This window comes from Paroedura picta, chromosome 11, assembly GCF_049243985.1.
Source record: "Paroedura picta isolate Pp20150507F chromosome 11, Ppicta_v3.0, whole genome shotgun sequence".
Lineage (NCBI taxonomy): Eukaryota > Metazoa > Chordata > Lepidosauria > Squamata > Gekkonidae > Paroedura > Paroedura picta.
This window is the reverse complement of record NC_135379.1, coordinates 8,645,852-8,666,236: the sequence shown is the minus strand read 5'-3', so window position 1 is coordinate 8,666,236 and position 20,385 is coordinate 8,645,852. Positions and strand designations below refer to the sequence as shown.

General features: G+C 46.0%; 1 protein-coding gene across 5 annotated transcripts in view; it reads left to right on the top strand.

Moving 5' to 3' along the window:
• Positions 1-20,385, top strand: part of LARP4B (La ribonucleoprotein 4B) — a 62,863-nt gene that overhangs the window by 37,821 nt on the left and 4,657 nt on the right. For all 5 annotated transcript variants that reach the window (XM_077304702.1, XM_077304703.1, XM_077304704.1 and 2 more), the window contains 14 exons: positions 96-243; positions 677-838; positions 4,138-4,219; positions 6,482-6,618; positions 8,385-8,488; positions 9,360-9,470; positions 10,313-10,366; positions 10,467-10,676; positions 11,549-11,655; positions 13,575-13,826; positions 16,077-16,122; positions 17,441-17,617; positions 18,877-19,004; positions 19,368-19,479. In XM_077304702.1, the coding sequence (XP_077160817.1) occupies positions 96-243; positions 677-838; positions 4,138-4,219; positions 6,482-6,618; positions 8,385-8,488; positions 9,360-9,470; positions 10,313-10,366; positions 10,467-10,676; positions 11,549-11,655; positions 13,575-13,826; positions 16,077-16,122; positions 17,441-17,617; positions 18,877-19,004; positions 19,368-19,479 (1,830 nt within the window). The remainder of the gene's footprint in view (positions 1-95; positions 244-676; positions 839-4,137; positions 4,220-6,481; positions 6,619-8,384; positions 8,489-9,359; positions 9,471-10,312; positions 10,367-10,466; positions 10,677-11,548; positions 11,656-13,574; positions 13,827-16,076; positions 16,123-17,440; positions 17,618-18,876; positions 19,005-19,367; positions 19,480-20,385) is intronic.

Here is a 20,385-nt window from a genome sequence, read left to right as displayed (position 1 = left end):
AACTTCACTCTTGAAAACCTTCAGAAGTTTGCAGTTGTGTTGACAGAATAGATTCCTGTTCCAACGAAGCATATGACCAAAACTTGCTTTCGTAGGAGTCGGCCAAGGTTTCCGAATTAAATCCGAATGCTAAAGTATGGGGGAATCACATGTTACACCTGGAGGCAAGTGGTGCCACTGACGGTGGTGTGAGTAAAACCTGGGAAGAAATACCAGACCATCCGCCAGATTCCTGCCAAGAAGGTAAGAGTGAGTGGTTCGGAACCCGTGCGATACCATGTCTATGAAATTAGGCCCCAGCTCTTGCAGTTGTATAGTTACATGCTCTGTTTGGGGTTTTTAAGTGCCTTCTAACTTCAATCTGGACTTGTGCGGCACCATACCACAAGAGTGGGAAACCCACATTTTAGAATACCTAGTTTTTGTTTTCCCAGGAGCCCCCTTCATTCAGACAATGGCGACCTGGAGATCTTCAAATAGTCAAGACTCTCTCATAGTAGTTTCAGATTCTCCTCTATCTATGCCTTGCGCTGTTTCCACTCAAGTTCTTTGTCTCCCGCTCTCCTGCCTTCCACACATCCCTGTATTTCTTTTTGTATATGGAAAATCTGTTGTTTTTCGGTTTCAACAAAACAAAGCATTTATTGGTGACTTCCGCGGGGGGGGTTTCCTGCAGGATTGGAGGCCAACGGCGATGGTGACAAGAAGCACCAGAACGAATCGCTGACGGATTTGCAAGAACCGTCGCTCACCGTTCCCGTATCCGACCAAACCGATATGAACCCTTTGACTCTAGACCATTCAGAATATGAAGCTCTGCATGAAAATACTCAGGCAGGTAAGAAAAGGTCTTCACGCAAATGCATTTGTGTGGGTTTTTTTAAAGCTCTTTTCCCCTCCAAATTATAGCATGACCGGTAATGTTCGTATGTCAAAAGTCAGGACCTTGCAAGTTCTTTAGACTTCTTTGAACAATGTTGTAAATACGGGTTTGGCTTTAAAAAAGCAGCGACTGTAGTCCTTTATGCTTTATTGTTAATATATGTGGCCTGAACATGAGAGCATATATTAGTATTATAACCTCATGAGGTGTCAGGATTTTTAATTAACAAACCAGGATGCATGGCTAGTGCCAGCTGTCATAGCTGGGATTTTTGGAGCGAAAACTCTCCTAGAAGGAGCTTTTGGGTGCATAGCTCTCGTCAATATAGCCCAGGGGTGGGAGTGATTCTGACAACCTGGGAAAACCCTGGGCGAGGGAAGGAGCCAAGAGGAGAGCAAGTGAAATGGCTAGAGTGGTCAAGGATCTGGTTCAAATTCCCATGGAGCCACTAGGTTCTCTTGAAGGTTACCTTGGGCCGTTCACTTTGTCTCAGCCTACTCTACACCTTGCAGGGTTATTGAGAGAATCAAATATAGGGAGTGGATAGAGCAGCGTAGGCCACCCTGATGTCCTTGGAAGAGGAAGGCTAGGATAAAAATGTATTAAATGGTGGTCCTATATATATCTATCAGACCAGTGGACATCTATTTGTGTCTGTGTGTATATATAGATGTATGTATATAAAGAGAGATGTCCTGGAACCTGCAGTGGTTTTTTGTGAACAGAAGAGGGGGTAACTTTCACTGATTCTCCACTCTTTGGCTAATAGCTTCCTGCTTTTCCCTGTTGTCCCATAGACCCCAGGGATCACTGGCAGACAGAAAGGAAGTGTGCCCTGTCAGAAAATCCTTCTGTTGGCTGAAATGTTCTATAGGACCCAAGCCAATAGTTTGTCCAGATGGTTGTAAGGCATACTTCATAGCTTAATTGAATGTCCTTTTTTGGGAAGCTCGATATCTGTTTTTGAGAAGCTCTCAGGGCGCAGCCTATCTAGCGTTCCGAAACAGATTATCACCCCTAACTATGCTGGATGCCAGGGGTGGTCAACCTGTGGTCCTCCAGATGTTCACAGACTACAATTCCCATGAGCTCCTGCCAGCAAATTTCTTCAACATGGCTGCCAGCTGACTATTTTACCAAGTAAGGTAGGAGATACTGTTTGGCTCCACCTCCAGCGGCAGCCATGTTTGGATTGGCACTGCCTCCTACGGGAGCCATTTTAAGGTCATGCTCATCAAACCCTCTCACAATTACAGCGGTACCTGCAGGCTCATAAAGGTTTGGGACTCCTGATTGAAAGTTCAACTACACAGCCAGCTGCACTTCAAGCTCTGTAGTATAATGCGCTAAAGATTATGGCATTTTATGAGCAGGTTTGTAAAGTAACGTAGATTTGAGGGAAGAAGCAACATTCTCCTTTCTTTCCTTGCTTCTGTTACAATAGGAAAGGTCGGGTTCGAGAATGGAGAATCTTGCTCTCTGTGGTCCAGGAGAAGTTTTGGGGAAAGTGAGCCATGTGTGCTTCTGTGTCCCTGCTTCTAAGTGGCTCGTAAACATTCCTCAATGATGAGCAGTCAGGCAGTGCTTGTATTAGGGCAAAGGTGCAAACAATCCCATTCTGATGAAGTGGGTTTTCAGGCTCTGTTTTTATAAAACAGAAGCCCTTCCAAACTTTTTAGCGTCTTTGCAAAGCTACTGATAACGCATTCCCCATCCACGACCCTCTAAGCACTAAAAAAGCTGCAATTTTGGGGTTGTTGCCTTTATATTCAGAGACCAGCAATTAGGTGTTACTGAAAACAATTTCTGTGATTCTGTATTCTAGCAACTGTCAATTTATGGCTCTTTTAAAAATATTAAGAACTGAAGTATTTGCTTAATGGAGAAGTTTGCAGTGTTTGCTTCCCACATGCAAACAGACAAAAAAGTTTCAACTCTAGTGCAAAGAGCAATGTTCACACTCAGATTCACTGTTCGTTCAGACGTAACATAGAGCATAATATTTTTTGGAAGAAGCCCATCTAGATAGTTATAGCCAACAGACAACTGTCTCCATCTTGCATGCATACTTCAGCTGCAGTGATGCTTTGTTCCTTCAGAACTGGTGCTTCATCTATACGGGGTGTGTGTGTGTAACAGGGTGGAATGACAGAATATCCCAGTCTCTCTTGATTGCTTCCAGATACATAGAACCAGTTCAAATATTTACATACCGTACTTTGTGCTTCAGATTTCTTAAAAGCTGAACCGACTGGCCAGAAACCATGACTCACATGTCACTGCTACTGCCCCGACTCGTGTTCCTTTTGTAAAAATTGTTGTTTCGCTGTTCAGCTCGCACAGACATTCTCGTGCTGCCTGTCCTATTCCCAGTCCACTTCTCAAATAAACAGGCTTGGCATCTTCAGCAAAAGTGGCTTATTGAAAAGAAACAAACTAAGCTCATTAAACTTTTTTCGTTCCGGCTGCAGGACCTATTCAGATCAATTCATTCCCCTTTGGCTCCACCTTCATGTCACGTCACGCCACCCCACCTAAAAGGCAGCCTCCCAGTTTTTAAAAAAATCAAAAGTTAAAATATCAAAAAAGTAAAACAAGTTAAACATTAAAATATCAAAAGGTAACCTCCCCACTTTCTCAGGCACATTGTTACACCCAGGTGTGAACCCCAATCGCTCCATGGCTCCAAGGACAGGGCTATATAGCTAGCGCTGAAGCTTCCTCTCCTCCCAAGTCCCCATAGCCTATGCAGAGATCCAAATGAAACTGAAAACAATCCCATGCTCCCCAAACATTCCCAAGATCACCAGACGCTTCTTCCACCCCTAACCCCTGGCAGAGAATGTAAGAATACAAATAATGCACACAGTAAAAATCATGGCAGGATGGTGGTGCCAACACAGAACCTGGCAGTGTGTAACACATCTTAGTGTGGGAATGAACAAGTGCACCTGTATGCTAAGGGTGATTCTGCAGTCCCTGGCCTGAACTCCAGAAGTATATTTCTGCTCACAGAAGGCATCTGCCATTCATGGAAGCCGTCCTGCAGTGAGTGGAGGCCTGCCTTTGGATCCAACCCCATAAGGCTAGGCTCAGGCGCATCTTAACATCTGGAACATATATTTATGGCAATTGCTTCGCTTTGTAGTTGCATGTGGCCTGATGGAACCAGCTGTCTCGTTGCTTGAAGGAAGCCACTTTTACCAAGAATCATTATTATTATATTTTACTTTGAACTCTCTTTCCGTTTCCAGGAGATAAGGAACAGCTGCAGCCAGAAGGCCAAGAAGACTTGCGAGAGGTGCTTAAAAAAACACTGGAATTCTGTTTATCTAGGTAAGCATGGAATGATTTGTCTCCTGGAGAGCATTTCTGCTGGGATGAGAACTTTTAAACTGATATTATTGGTTTCCATTAAAATACCGGTGGTTACTTTGGTCACAGTGACCCCCCCCCTCCCTGGAGTGGGTTATGTGGTCACAGCTCTGCTGAATCAGACCGGTGGACATGTAGGATCTTAGTTCTGTGCAAAGGGTAGTCACCTGGAAGGGCCTACAAAGAGGATGTGGGAGTGACAGCTCCCTCGGTCATTGCTCCACAGCACTGGCACACAAAGGGTGACTGGCTGTGAGGGTGGAAGTTTGATAGCCACTGTGCTGTAGTGGTTAAAATGTCAGATTAGGAACTGGGAGGGACCCGGGTTTGAATCTCAGCTCTCCCATGGAAACTTGCTGGGTGACCTGGGACCAGAAATGCCTTGTCAGCCAAACCTGCGTTATAAGGTGAAGGTGAGGATGGGAATGGAGTGGAGTGGAGAAGGATGTAAGCAGCTTTGGATCCTTATTCGGGGGAAGGTGAGGTATAGAAGAAATAAATAAATACATTAGAATAGCCACTGATGGACTTCTAAGGTGTAATGTCATTTGAAATGTACCCCAGGGGCAAAAAATAACAACATGCGAACATTAGAATGATGAAGCATTTTGTACGAGCGGAAGGAAACCTGTCAAATTTATGCAGATAACAGAACATGCTGCCATAAGGAGAAAAGGCTGAGGACCAGCTCTAATTGGCTAGCCGTGCTCTTAAATAAGGTGTTGGGTTTTATACCCCACTCTTCACTGCCCAAAGGAGTCTCAAAGCGGCTTACATTCGCCTTCCCTTCCTCTCCCACAACAGACACCCTGTGAGGTAGGGTACGTTGAGAGAGCCCTGACAGGACTTCCCCCAGATTACAAAAACCAAGGCTTTTATACTACCAGTCTGGCCAGATAAGTGTGGCGCCTTTGCCTACTGTAAGGAAACCTACCTCTACCGGAAGGGCCTTCTCCAGAGAGGTGCGATTCTATGTGAACGTGGCGTTGCCACCTCCCTTCCATCAAGTAGTATGCCATCAGGTCTCCAAAACTGTGTGATCGATCATTTATTTGTTTAGATTTTTATACCGCCCTTCCATACAGCTCTGGGAGGTTTACATAAAACATCATGGGGTCATTACATTGATCATCACAACAAATAAAGCAACCGTAACATAACATATAACATATCAACTAGGACAGGGGTAGTCAACCTTCACTGGCAGTCTTCAAGCAAAGGTTGGATGCACACTTTTCTCGGATGCTTTAGGATGCTTAGGGCTGATCCCGCGTTGAGCAGGGGGTTGGACTAGATGGCCTGTATGGCCCCTTCCAACTCTATGATTCTATGATTCTAACCTGTGGTCCTCCAGATGTCCATGGACTACAATTCCCATGAGCCCCTGCCAGCATCTGCTGGCGGAGGCTCATGGGAATTGTAGTCCATGGACATCTGGAGGACCGCAGGTTTGACTACCCCTGAACTAGGATATTTCAACAGAGAGAGCAACTTTAATGGAACCCCTAGGTAGGTCATAATTGTCATCTGCAAGACAGACAAGATGTACTCAGTGCCGTTTGTAGAAAGCTGCCCTCCACACTCAGCCAATAAATCGGTATTTCATGGGCAGCAACCAACAGGCAGCCAAGAGCATTGAAGGACAAGAGCACTGGCTATTTGTTGACGCAAATATAAACATTATTATTTTTTTTTTAATACAGCATGTCCTCTTGAGGTGCCCTACCTTCAACTCTGTAAGAAATAAATTCATCCTCCCATTACTCCTGGATTCCTCCAACAGCTCAAACAAAGATAAAGTTAAATTCCTCCTGTGGACTAGTATGGGCCATATTGTTAAGCAGGTTGCCAAATTTTGTGAGCATGTGCTTAGCACACCGGAACGACAACTTAAAGCTTAAGTAAAGATTTTAGAGGAATTTTACTATGCATTTTTTATAATGTACCCATCAATTGTACAATTTTATATTCTTTAAATTTCGTACTGGCCCCCCGATTATGCAATTTTCTGCTGTGAAATGTTTTTGTCTTGCTATCTGTTTTATCTGGCCGCAGTGCTGTATTAAAAAAAACCAAATATAGACCTAAGTTTCTCAGCTTGCACGGGTTGACTGCATTGACATAAGTGCAGACATAAGTTTCTTGACTTGCATCACGCAGACACATGGAATGTTGCTCATGGTGGAATAAGTAGACAGCTCACAGTGCAATTTCACGTTCCAGAGAGAATCTCGCCAGCGACATGTATCTTATCTCTCAGATGGACAGTGATCAATATGTGCCAATATTGACAGTCGCTAACCTCGATCACGTCAAGAAGTTGAGCACGGATGTGGATTTGATCGTTGAAGTTCTGCGATGTAAGTAGTTGAGCAGAGGTGCACTCATGACTCATGCGCACACTGTGAATGTGCCCGTTTATGTTTGGCTGAGGAGCCTTAAGGGTGCAGGGAAAGGAGGTGGGTATGGCATATTTATTGCTATGGGATTTTTTTTTAAAGGCCTTGTGGGTTTAACATTTTCATTTCAAGCCAGCAGGTATAGGCTCTATCCACAGGGAATACTCTGTATATTGCAAATACTTTATAAAAGAGATAAATAACTTATATACATAACATAAAATGCAAAAATAAAAAGCTTATATAAAAATCTTATCAGACAGACGTCTCAAAGAAGCCAAAGTCTTTTTAAATTAGGTGCAAGACAGAAGACCGAGCGGCTTGTTATTACTTTAGCTCTCTGGGATCGGTTTCTAAATATTAATGTGCTTTGAGATCTGGCATCTGTTAAGACTCCTTGAAGTCTGAGGAGATGAGGCAGGATAGAAATGTCTTGGGAGTTTTCATATCATCTATCCGCTGCTTACGGATGAAAAACAGCATCTGTGGGGAAAAGGATTTCAGATCAAGTATGCCTATTTGAACACAATAGCCATCAGTTAAAGAAAAATAGGATGGCTCCCTGACACCTTTGCTGTCTGCTTGTTTCTTACTGAGCACTTGGGGGGGGGGGGGAAAGGCACAGAACAAAGAATATTTCCCCCCATATTATTAAGTGATGTCATAGAAGAAGGGTACGGTGTCTGAGATAATGAGACAATCATGGTTTCTCCTCTTCCCCCCCCCCCTCCCCCAGGTTTCCCTGACAGATCTAGCAAATATTCTAGAAGCCAGAGTGGTCAACCCGTGTGCTGTTAGAGTTGGGAAGGAACATTCCCCAGATACACAACATAGATAGCACTTCTGGGGAACCTTGAAAGCATCCTGCATATCTGTGTTTCTCTATCTTGCTGCCTTGGGTTGGGCTTCGTAGTCTTCAGTCCTTTGTTTCATTTCAGAAAGCTGTAGTTCTACAGCATAGAGCATAGGCTGTATTCAGGTGTCCAGATTTGATCCAGGTTAAATATTAATGTGCTTCCAGCTGGTCGCTGGCCCATGTGTGCTTTTGGCTCTTTCCTGTCGTGGAATATGCTAGAGGAAGGGTAGTCAACCTGTGGTCCTCCAGATGTCCATGGACTAAAATTCCCAGGAGCCCCTGCCAGCGTTTGCTGGCAGGGGCTCAAGGGAATTGCAGTCCATGGACATCTGGAGGACCACAGGTTGACTATCCCTGTGTTAGAGGAAGGGTGGTTTAAACCTAACTCCAGGCAACCCAACACACGCATGGTGTAACTAGATTTCCTTTTCCAAACCGGAATCCCTGGTGGAAAAGCCCAGCTTCTGGGGAGGGCTCCTATAAGAAGAGTCCTGCTAGATCAGACCCAACTGTCCATCTAGTCCCGCATCCTGTCCTACGCTGCATGTGCTTTTGAACATCACTTATCACTTGAGTTAGCCTTTGTTACCTTTCCTTCATTGCACTCTGTACAAGAAGGCGAGGACCCAAGCATGCATGCAAACCCAGCATGTGACAGATCAAAGCATGCGGCTGTTTAATCACGGCTAGATGGGACCCCTTAATATCATCCAATGATGCAGGCTCTAAAATCGTCATATATATATATATAAAGTAAACAGATCTGAATGCTACAAGACTTAGAAACATTAATTGGCTATGCAAGCTGTGGCAGGTGTAACATCCATCCTTTATTTTGGATGTCTATATGGCGTTCTTTGTGTTCTCTCAGCATTGCCTTTAGTCCAAGTGGATGAGAAAGGTGAAAAAGTTCGGCCAAACCAGAATCGCTGCATTGTGATTTTACGCGAAGTACCCGAATCTACTCCTATAGAAGTAAGTGCCTTGTAGTTCCAAAGCTTCCTTTCCTTCCGTTGCCCGTTGACCAGCTATTGCCTAGAATTAGGCATTTACCACTTCATTTTTAATTTGACCTTCATGGCACCAGAATATATGTCCTTCATGAACTGCATAGGCCTTGTTGGGTAGTTCAAGAGGAGTGTCCTCATGGCCCACTTCAGCATCCGTAGCTTGCATATCTACAGTCTAACCCTGACTATCCAAAGAGTCTGCAGTTAAGTCATTTTTACCCCCAGTGGTCTGTAAGTTCAAAGCAAAGTCTCCTTGGTAAGACTGGAGAACCAGCCTAGCTCATGCATAGGATCAGAGTCCCCTTTGTACACTGCAAGGGGAGGGGGCAGATTTCCAGTGGAAGTTCAGGCACATTATGTGGAGGGGTGTGTGACTATGTGCCCACACATGCATATAAATAAAAAATAGCCTCTTGATGTTACAAGAATATTAGCTATATAGAATCAGAATCATACCTTGTCCACCCACGGTGACCCCAGTTCCCCGTGCCCAGACGATGCCCCTTCCCAAACCAGAATCCCTGGTCAGTCTGTCCTGGAAGAAATTCGCCTCCCGGTCCCAAAGTGGTGAACAGCATTTCCCTGGGCATAAGCAGAAGGTTGGGGTGTGGAGAAATTTTGAAGCGCTGATAATAGAAATGATGAACTCTAAAACCCCCTGTGCTTGAGAACCTTTTTAGGGGGCACCCTACATACTTAAGGGACTCACGTACTTTTAGATTTTTAGGGCTGCCTCCATGTTGCCTGGAAAACCACTGCCACACAGGACAGTACTGATGGACTGACTTAGACAGCTGCTTGCATTCACACTGTTTCCTCATTCATCTTTCTCCTAGGAGGTTGAAGCGCTCTTCAAGGGAGATAACTTGCCTAAGTTTATCAACTGTGAATTTGCCTATAACGATAACTGGTTTATTACATTTGAGTCAGAAGCAGATGCACAGCAGGTAAGATCTCACTTCCTGATGATGTGTGTACAGATAAGGAGTTGGAGACAACTTCTCGTGACTGGAAAGAGTACACAGAAAGAAGACCCATCTGCCTCTGGAGAGCTACTCCTGAGTGTCATGGACCCCCCTGGACAATATGGAGTGTGGCACAAAGAGGTGCAGCAAGTAAGGGAGGTTAAGTGAAATCAGCATGCCCCCCTGCTATTGCACAAACTGTGGCCCAGGGGGAAATGACAGAACCAGGAAGAGCTGCGTCACAGACTCGGTGCATTTCTGAGTGTTTGGATCCAATCCAGTGTTAGCTGCCCCTTGCAAGAGTTCCACGAATTTGTGGTTCATAGTGCAAAGAACTATTCTGGAAGAACCAAGCAGAATCTTGTTGTGCAGAGCTGCAGGCCTCTTTTTGGTATGTGGTCATGGTTTCAGTGGTTGCAAGATGATGTATTAAGACACAGTTGGAAAGAAGTTAAGTTCCGTGAAGATCAATTAGTACTCAACTTATACTGCTTTTAAAAGGAGGCTTCAGCATGCCCTCCGTGCCCAAATCTGAACTTAAAAGAACTTGGAACAAGCATACTTAAGAAAAAATATCAGAGTCCAGTAGCACCTTTAAGACCAAGAAAGATTTATTCAAGGTGTGAGCTTTCGAGTGCAAGCACCCTTCGTCTGACTCGAAAGCTCACGCCTTGAATAAACCTTTCTTGGTCTTAAAGGTGCTACTGGACTCTGATTTTATTGTGCTCCTTCAGACCAACACAGCTACTCATTTGAATTTATCTTTTTTTTAAGTCTTTTTAATTGATTTCTTCCCACTCAAACCAGTCATTGTTGTTCTTAAGGCTTACAGATACCTTAGAGAAGAAGTGAAAACTTTCCAAGGAAAACCAATCAAGGTGAGCGTGCTACACCGTTCTCCTTTTCCTTTTAAAAATATATGTTTGCTTTAATAGCTGAGTCCTGAACACTCGGCTCATATAACACCCTGTCTTTCAGGCAAGAATAAAAGCAAAGGCGATAGCTATAAACACATTTTTGCCAAAGAATGGATACAGACCTCTGGATATGAACATCTACACGCAGCAGCGTTATACGACGTCATTTTACTTGCCCCCAGTGTACAGCCCCCAACAGCAGTTCCCACTCTACAGTTTGATTGCCCCACAGACCTGGTCAACGGCACACAGCTATCTCGATCCATCTTTGGTAAGCATGAGCCAATAGGCCGTCTGCTCATTGAGTGTTCTTGACAGCCCCTTGATTGGCTTTGTCATTTTGTTTCCAGTAATCAGCGTCAATCTCAAAACCTTCCCATCATTCCGTGTTCTGCTATGTTGTACAGCAGGGGTAGTCAAACTGCGGCCCTCCAGATGTCCATGGACTACAATTCCCAGGAGCCCTTGACAGCATTCGCTGGCGAATGCTGGCAAGGGCTCCTGGGAATTGTAGTCCATGGACATCTGGAGGGCCGCAGTTTGACTACCCCTGTTGTACAGGCTTGCTTGAGGTCTGGCACCTTAATATCTGCAAAAAGCGTTCTATTTTATTTATTTGCTGTATGCCCTTTCTGTTAGCTGGCCTGGCACTTGAGACTATATCCAGGGATAACTGAGATGATATTCAAGTAACAGTGGAAGCAAACGTGCACGATAAGCAATTTTTCCTGGATTAGACTATATCAGATTATGTCCATTGGGGATGGAGACATGCCTTTGGTCTGTTCCGTGGACCTAGCGTGCTACCTGTGAAGAGTTTTGTAATATGAGAGAGCTATCAATATAGCCCTCTCCTCACTGAATTCATGCATGGATTGAATTTAGAGTTGACCGATTATAACTTGATAAATACTTTGTATGGTTTTTTTAAATTAATAATGAGTTTTGGAATTGTATTGAAGCATTTTAGCAGAACATGGTTAATAAACATTTAAGATGAAGAATCCAAAAATAAGCCCTAACTGCGGCTTGAACAGAAGTTGAGAGATGCCTTATGCTCTGAAGAACCATAGACCCAGGATCCTTCAGAGTTGCAGGGCTTACAAATACGTAACCCGCGGTGCTTTTTTTTTTTCTATGTAGGTCACGCCCTTTCCAAACACTGGATTCATCAATGGCTTTACATCACCTACTTTCAAGCCTACTGCTTCCCCACTGACTTCACTCAGACAATATACTCCCAGAAACAGGTAAGTTCTAAATATTTATTTCTTTAGAATTTAATTTCTGGATTGCCCCGAGTGGTGTGGATAAAAACAGGATAAAAGAGGATAAAAACATTTTTTTAAAATATGTACCTGTAAGTGTTCTATCATTCCGCCAATTACCGCTGGCAGTTTAATGTTGTCATAATGATGGATTAGGGGGGAACCTAAAGTGTGGGAGACCCACGTACTTCTGAGCCCCCCTGACCTCAACTGGTGGAAGAGCACAGTTCCTGTGGATGTTTGATAGCTCCATCAGGGTCCAGATCTCCACTGGCAGCTCATTCCACCAGGCAGGTGCCAAGGCCAAAAAGACCCTGGCTGCGGTCAAGGCCAGACAGATCTCTCTGGGGCCAGGAATCACCAGCAAGTTAGTATTTGCAGAACATAATGCTCTTCAGGGAACATATTGGGAGAGATGGTCCCTGAGATACAGAGGATCCAGACCATGTAATACCCTTAAAGGTTAATGCCAACACCCTAAACCCGATCTGGAACTCCACTGGCAGCCTATGCAGCTACTGAAGGGGAGGTCAAATATGACCTCTCCATTAGGTCCCCGTAAGGACCAAGCAACCGTATTTTGCACCAGCTGTAATTTCCTGGTCAGAGCCAAGGATAGACTTGCATAGAGCAAGTTATAATAATCCATTCTGGAGGTAACCATTGCATGGATTACAGTGGCTAGATCTGTCCAAGGGCTTCCTTATCTTGGGAGCTGCTTGGTATACTGGTTAGGAGCGTGGACTTCCATTCTGGCAAGCCGGGTTTGATTCCCTGCTCCCCCACATGCAGCCAGCTGGGTGACCTTGGGCTCGCCACGGCACTGATAAAACTGTTCTGGCCGAGCAGTGATATCAGGGCTCTTTCAGCCTCACCCACCCCACAGGGTGTCTGTTGTGGGGAGAGGAAAGGGAAGGCAATTGGAAGCCGCTTTGAGCCTCCTCCAGGTAGAGAAAAGCGGCATATAAGAACAAACTCTTCTGCTGAGAGAGATCTGTCAAGTGAATGTTTTGAAATGGCTTTGGGGGGGGGGGAAGGAGCGTACATCACGGTGGCAGTGTTCATTTGGGTGCTGTGGCTGAGCTTCAGCCCACTGAATCCCCACTTGCTTGCTATAGGGCCAGGCCTCAGGATCCAATGTGCCTTCTGAAGAGTGAATCCCCTTCTCTCAAGACTATGATCAGTTAATGCTATAGCACAGGGGTAGTCAACTTCTGGTCCTCCAGATGTTCATGGACTACAATTCTCATGAGCCCCTGCCAGCTTTTGCTGGCAGGGGCTCATGGGAATTGTAGTCCATGAACATCTGGAGGACCACAGGATGAGCAGACACTATCGAGCATCTTCAAATCTTGGTTTCACAGAGACCGTGACATGAGCTAAAGTTTGCTTTGACACTGACCTGTTTTGAACACAGCTAGGATGGGAGAAGAGGGTGTGTCCCTGTGGCTGCCAGTCCTCTGGATGCCTTATAGCAGGGGTAGTCAACCTGTGGTCCTCCAGATGTCCATGGACTACAATTCCCATGAGCCCCTGCCAGCATTTGCTGGCAGGGGCTCATGGGAATTGTAGTCCATGGACATCTGGAGGACCACAGGTTGACTACCCCTGCCTTATAGGACTTATTGAAAAGTAAATTTACTTTACCTTCAGTCTCTTTGCTTAAAAACAAATCCTTCACTCCACATTCTCTCTTAAAACCGTTTTTGAATTGTGTCGGTCCCCGAGATCTCTGAAGCATTAGCTAGGAATACGAAACCTTGTTGACCTCGGGATTACCAACTCTTCAAGGAGATCATGTGTTGAAGACTATCTTCGGTTCACTTCAATATGAGTAGCTGGGGGGGAAGAAATCCTCCAAATCCTGTTTTAAATCTAACACGCTTGGGCCTTCTCCCCAGGAATCCCAGCAAATCACACCTACGGCACACAATCCCCAGCGCGGACAGAGGTCCTGGCCTTTTAGAGAGCCCCACCATATTCAATTTTTCCGCCGACCGCTTGATTAACGGTGTGAGGAGCCCACAAACGAGGCAGCCGGGTCAAAACAGAACACGGATGCAGAGCACTTCGAGCTACACCAAGAGGGAAGTAGGGAGCGGCCGTGTAGAACCCGCAACCTCGGACTCGTCCCCGAGCTTAGGACGAGGAAGGTGAGCGATGGCCGTGTTCTGCCTGAAGGTCAGCCTCGTGGCGTTTCTGTGAATAATAAGTTGTAACAAAAAACTGGAAAGCATAGAGCAGGGGTAGTCAAACTGCGGCCCTCCAGATGTCCATGGACTACAATTTCCATGAGCCCCTGCCAGCGAATGCTGGCAGGGGATCTTGGGAGTTGTAGTCCATGGACATCTGGAAGGCCGCAGTTAGACTACCCCTGGCATAGAGGAAGCGAGAAGGAAATGAAGCAAATCGATGGTGGGGGGGGGGGGAAAGTAAGCTTAAACATAAGCTGTTAATTGGTTTATAGGTGCATAAGGGATGCAGCAGGAATGCTGATGATCGGTTGCCACAAATAGGGCAGGCAGAGGAAAACTGGGAGAAGATGGGCATTAAGGACACTAGAGCAGGCGTGCCGAAGATAGCAGGAGGCATTTCAATATCTGTATAAGCCGTATTGCAAGAACTGGAACAGGTCTGCGATCAGCCCAGCCTTTCTCAACCGTTGAGAAACACCCGAAACATTCTTCATGCTTCAAGAAACCGAGAAGCGATGTCGGCAGGCCAATACCTCCTTGCCCACGCGTCCAGGAGACACGTGTCACCAGAAGTGATATAGTCCAAGCATTCCCACCAGATGTGACAATAAATTAAATCATGCTTTAACACACCCCTCCCTCAAACGCTAGTCAGAGTAGTTCAGTCGTGATACAGGCTGCCTAGAGAGGTGGTGAGCTCCCCCTTGCTGGCAGCCTTTAAGCTGCGTCTGGACAGATCCTGGATGCTTTTAGGCGGATCCTGCATTGAGCAGTGGAGGTGGGACTAGCTGGCCTGTCTGGCCCCTTCCACCTCTAGGATTCTAAGAACTTGGGGCTGCGATAGGAAGCCCCTCTGTCTTCCCTAGCAAGAGGCTCGTGTGAGGGTTCCAGACTGGGCCTATGAGCTTTGAATCCCTGGGGCTAAAGCTGAATGGCACCTCCCCTTTTTAGATTGCCCCCCCCCCACATCAGCAGTGACCCCTGGTTTCCCGGATAGTTCTACCACCATCGGGTGGGGTGGGTGGGCTGGGGATTGCTTTTAGGGGTTTTATGTATTAGGGGTTTTATGGGTTTTTTACATATTGTTACCCGCCGCGAGCCTCAGGGGAGCGGTGGGTTAGAAATCCAATAATAGCAATAACAATAATGAATGGGGTTCAATGAATGGGGTCCAATGCCCACCCTAGCCAACTGTGGGTTTGGTATATGTCAGTGACAGCTGCTTACTCACAGTGCAGTAAGTTGACTTCCATAGACGTCCCCACCTCTCGCAGGTCTCCATGTTCAGGATCATCAGTGGGTGGGTTATAGCTGGCTCCACGCATCCGTGCTTTTATAGATTTCGGCCTCCGGAAGACCACGGATACAACTTCAGCTCTTCCACAGAGCTGAGTCTCTCAGGCTACGTTTCCAGCAGATCTTTATTTAGCCCCACTGGTACCCAGCTGCTGATCTGAATTACTGTGGCTCTGATTTGCTTCACTCTGTCCTTTGCATGAGTGCTTTTTCCCTTCAGTCAAGTGTTTAAGAACTGCCTTTGCAATTTGGCTCTATCAGCCTGTGCAGGATAGCCTATTATAACCGCGTAGCGGGTTCCCAACTCCAGCGGAATGGCTTCACTTGAAACGTTCTCTTTTTTCCTGTGATATTTGATACAGATTGTGGCGTTCAGGGTTTCCGCTGAGGCTCAGCCTAGAAGCAGAAGACTGTGCGACTGCCTTGCACACATACAACACATTCGGTTATGTAATAGCTTCTGCAGGCCTAAATAGTCAGGAATACCCTCTGCTGATTGATGACGCAAGAGTATAACCTTCAACTTCTGCCCTGAACCCTGGTTAATGAAACATGCTGAACTTATTTTCCTCATTCAGAGTGTGATAAGCATCCTTTTTTACAAGACAAACAGCAGCTAGCTTTTGAAAAGATAAGCGTATAGGTAGATTTTTCTTTGGTTTTCCTTCTGCCAGCCCCCGACTCGAATTTTGGTTAAAAGCCATTAGGATTTCTGAAAATGGGGGGTTCCTGTATTCATATTTATACTACATAAAGGCAAATGGAAAATGTGATATGTGCTGTTTTTTCTTGTAACTCTTTAATCCTCCTCTCTCTATTAGAATGTCTGACTTGGTTTAGTCTGTGTAACTGTCACATACTAACAAAGGTGTAAAGCAAGAGTAAGTGTCTGATGACTATTTCTCTCTCTAGGAAAAATTCGTACGGCTATCGGAAGAAGAGAGAAGACAAATTCACGGTGAGTCAGTTTTCGTGACTAGCTTGGTCGGGGTGACGGACGAATATTGATTCTCTTTAAACGTCGCATCCTACAGAAGGGATTTCTTGGACTCAAAACACTCAATAGGAAAACAGCCATTCTAAACAGCTGCGATGCAGTTGCCTTCCTAATTGTCACGGGCACAGTGCTGGGCTTAGTCTCTGCAGGTCTCACTGCAGTGTGAAATTATTGAAAGGCAGGGTGTGCGCAGATGGAACGTACTTGGCTCCTGTCCTCCCAAAATGCTGGCTTCACTGACATTTCTGCACAACCAAGTAGCACCTTGCACCGCATCAGGGGCGTCTCGTGTTTCCAGGTCTGCCCCCTCCTGTTGGCTGCCCATGGTTCTTTTGATATCTAGACTCAGATTGCTGTCCTTGTGTGTAACGATAGAAACCTTTTCGCCACTAGGTTCCCAGTGGATGTTCATTCCCCTGAATAAATTATTATTTTGTTTTTATAATCTGCCCATCCCTGGCTGGCTCAGGATTGTTAGCAGCAGGGTTTTAAAAACTAACCTATAAAGCATTAATTTAAAAAAAATGCTTTTTAAAAGCCAGTTCCCCTTCAATTAAAATAGTTTTCGGAGGATGTTACAGTGTCGGATGGTTTATTTTTACCCCTTTGGGTGGATGGATTTTCAGGTGGGGAGGCCAGCATGTATTTAGCTCTTTCTTACAGGCCCTTCTGAACTGTTTCAAATCCTTGAGGGCCCTGATCTCATCAGGAAGAGCGTTCCATAGAATCATAGAGTTGGAAGGGACCTCCTGAATCATCTAGTCCAACCCCTGCACTATGCAGGACATTCACAACCCTGTCGCTCATCCACTGAAACCTTCCTCCCTCTTGAACCTTCAAGAATCAGCCTCTCTGACAGATGGCGATCCAGCCTCTGTTCCACCAGGCTGGAGACAGGGCCAAAAAACCCTGCACCTGATCAAAGCCCATTTTACTCCATTGGGGTCAGGGACTCTTAAGTCGATTTTTACTACTTGATCTTCACGTTCTTTGGGGGATATATGGGGAAAGTCAGCCCCATAGATACAAGCTGGTTCTCTGGGTAGGGCGGCATATAAATTAAATAAATTAAAATAAATAAATAAGGGTCCCAGACTGTTTAGGGCAGTCCTGATTCTGTCTCCCATCTGGAGCCAGGGCAGTTGGGGTATAATACGCGCTTTCCATTGGGTCTTCGCAAGGACCCCAATTGCTGCATTCTGGCCCAGTTGGAGTCTTCAGCGCAGCTCCCTAGCATTCTCATTGGTCTTCTTTCCCATGTGACTTCTTTCCCATGCAGAGAGGGCAAGCACAGTCTCCTCCTCCTCCTGCCCCTCCTCCCAAGCCTCCATCTCCAAGCTTCGAGCTGGGGCTGTCCAGTTTTCCTCCGTTGCCGGGAGCCGCCGGCAACCTGAAGACAGAAGACCTGTTTGAAAACAGGCTGTCGAGCGTGGTAGTCGGGACGACAAAGGAGCGGGTGAGTGGGGGCAAACACTGGGCCGGCAGGAGGCGGAGGGACAAAGGGAGGTCTCCTGCCTGCTTCTGCAGCCACCTCTCCTGGCACTGAGCTGCCTCCGCTGAATGGGTTGAATCCCAGGATTTATCCTCCGCATATCTGAAGCCTCCGAGTTGACGGTGTTTACAGCTGGGTTCCGAATTCCCCCAGAATGTCTAGTTTTTAATCTGGTTTCAGAAGCTGGTCCGGTTGGTTCTTGGATTAAACGTAGTAGAAAAGACAGCATTCGCTGGCGTGTTGTGTGGAGATGGAGGGAGATTCAAGTGGGTCGTTGCATAGTCTTGCAGTAGGGTGGGAGCTGCGTTACTCGGTGTCTGAAGGCAAAGACAGAACGGAATAAAAGCTGGAAGGAAAAGGGTGCCCAGAGTGCCCGGAAATATCCGGAGAACCAGAGGCAGAGCTTTCAATCAGTTGTAATGTGGTGTCTTCTACTCCGTCGGGCCAGTAGTCTGTTGAATCACAGAATCATAGAGTTGGAAGGGACCTCCAGGGTCGTCTAGTCCTACCCCTTGCAGAATGCAGGAAAATCACAACTACCTGCCCACCCACCATGACCCCAGTAATATGCCCAGAGGATGCCTTGTCTCGTTAATGCAGACAATGGCTGCACAAATTATTTGTTGTCAGGATTTTCCTCCCACCTGAGTACTTTTTCCCTGAAGTCTAGCTTGATTGCCCTGCAGGCTTTGTGCTCTCCTACAGCTTATTTAGGTAATCTGGAGGTCTGTGTAGTCAGCAGCAGTGCGTTGGGCTCCATTTTATTATACTGTTATACTGTTACATTATTCTGTTATATGGTTACAACCACTGTTATTATTTACTGTATGTTTTAACGAAGACTGTTTCATGTATCGTTGATTAGTTTTAATGTAAACCGCCCTGAGCCTTCGGGGAGGGCGGTATATAAATCTAAATAAATAAATAAATAAATAAATAAATCTGGGCTGGTTTGTTGGCCCTGGAGGGCCTGGTCTTCCACCCTTCCAACTGTGATCCTGTAAAGTCATTGTGCCTCTTGTAGTGGCCAAATGGTGGCTCCCCAGATATCCATGGACTACAATTCCCACAAACCCCTGTGCTGGCAGGAGCTCATGGGAATTGTACTCCATGGACATCTGGAGAGCCAGAGTTTGGCCACCCCTGTTGTAGTATATTCCGCATGTGTAACACCCGCTGTAGCTTCAGTATGCTTGAAATGACCCGAACTCCCTTTTCTTCAGAATCTCAATGTGGATGCAAGTACAAACACCGTTCCATCAGGAATTCCTCGAGAACCTTTGTTGCCCGTTACGACTTCTTCTCTGCCAGGAACGTTCGAGAGGTCTCCTTCCCCATCCCAGTCTCCTGAGTAAGGCCCTAATTATACATCACTCTAAATATACTCCTTTGAACGGAGAGTTTGCGTTTTCTGTAATCAAAGCTTAGGTTTGACGCTGTGCGAAGAGCACTCAAACTGCTCAGTAAACCACGCCCCGGTCGCAGTGATCTAGATTTTGAAACAGTGTATAGTCAAAGCACTAATCTTAAACCAGTTTCTTAATGATGGGGAAACAGCAGCGTGCACGCAGGGGAGGGAACGAGCAGTTTTGTGGTTCCCCTTCCTTTCCTCACCTGTAAGTAAATGCCTCCAGCCCGTCTGCACACTGGCGTCGGTTTTCTGAGTGTCAATGAGTGTCCCACTGCATTCCCATTTCCTTCTGTATCTCTGCAGCGACTCCAAAACTGTGGACAAGCCTCAGAGAGAGACACAAAACACGGAAAGACTTTCTTCCACGCTTACCACCGCTTGTAAATCAGTACAAGTCAACGGGGCTGCCATAGTAGTAAGTGCATATTGACTTTTATGAGGAGTCCTCTGTTTGATGACTACCTTCTGTTTGTTCCTTGGCCATTTCAATAGGAGCCGTTTATTGTCGGGAGGAGGGGGAGCGGGAGAGGGGGTCAACAAAATTCATCTGGCCTAAATTGCTGAGCACTTTAGTTGATGAATGGGGAGGGGGAGGGAGCTGGAAAGCTGTCTGTTGTGGTTGAGACCTTCCTGCATGAGTTATGTTTCTCCCTCTTTTCAGCTATCTAAATCTACCTCAAATTTCTTGGCCACTATGTATTTATACTTTCAGGCACCAAATAGATGGGTTATGTCTGAAATGTCCTAAAAAATGCCAAAGGCTGTTAGAGCCACCGTGCTTTTCAAGGGCAAGCGTGGGGCAGTTCTTCCTGCTCAGTGTGGCTATAGGTTTCTAGGCTAACTGCAGCCACTTGATCCACCCAAAATTGTTGTATGGTGGAACTCAAGGTCTCCTGAATCCGCACTATGTGGCTTGAGTGTCTGGCCGCTGTGCTGATGCACACGTTTTATTTCCTCACTTCTGTTTAGTCTCCTTTCCCGCCTCAAGCGCTCTCAGTAATACCATCTCAAAAAGCAATTTGGGCAAGTCTGAAATCAGATCTACAAAAGTTAGAGCCCTAGATGTCTTTGTTTTGCGTAGAACAAAGTTTTGAGTCTTGAAGACCAACAACATTTAACATTTGGTATGAGCTTTTGCGTGTGTGCACACCTCATAGCTGGCATATGGTTGGGGCCGGAAGAGAACATCTAGAAGGGGCTGGCCCTGCTGCTGGCGACTAGGGTTGGGCGCTTTGGTGTCCGAAGTAGCCATTCGCACCCGAAGCAGCCAGCTTTGGGGCTCATGTAGCAGAGTCTCATGGGAATTGTAGTCCATGGACAA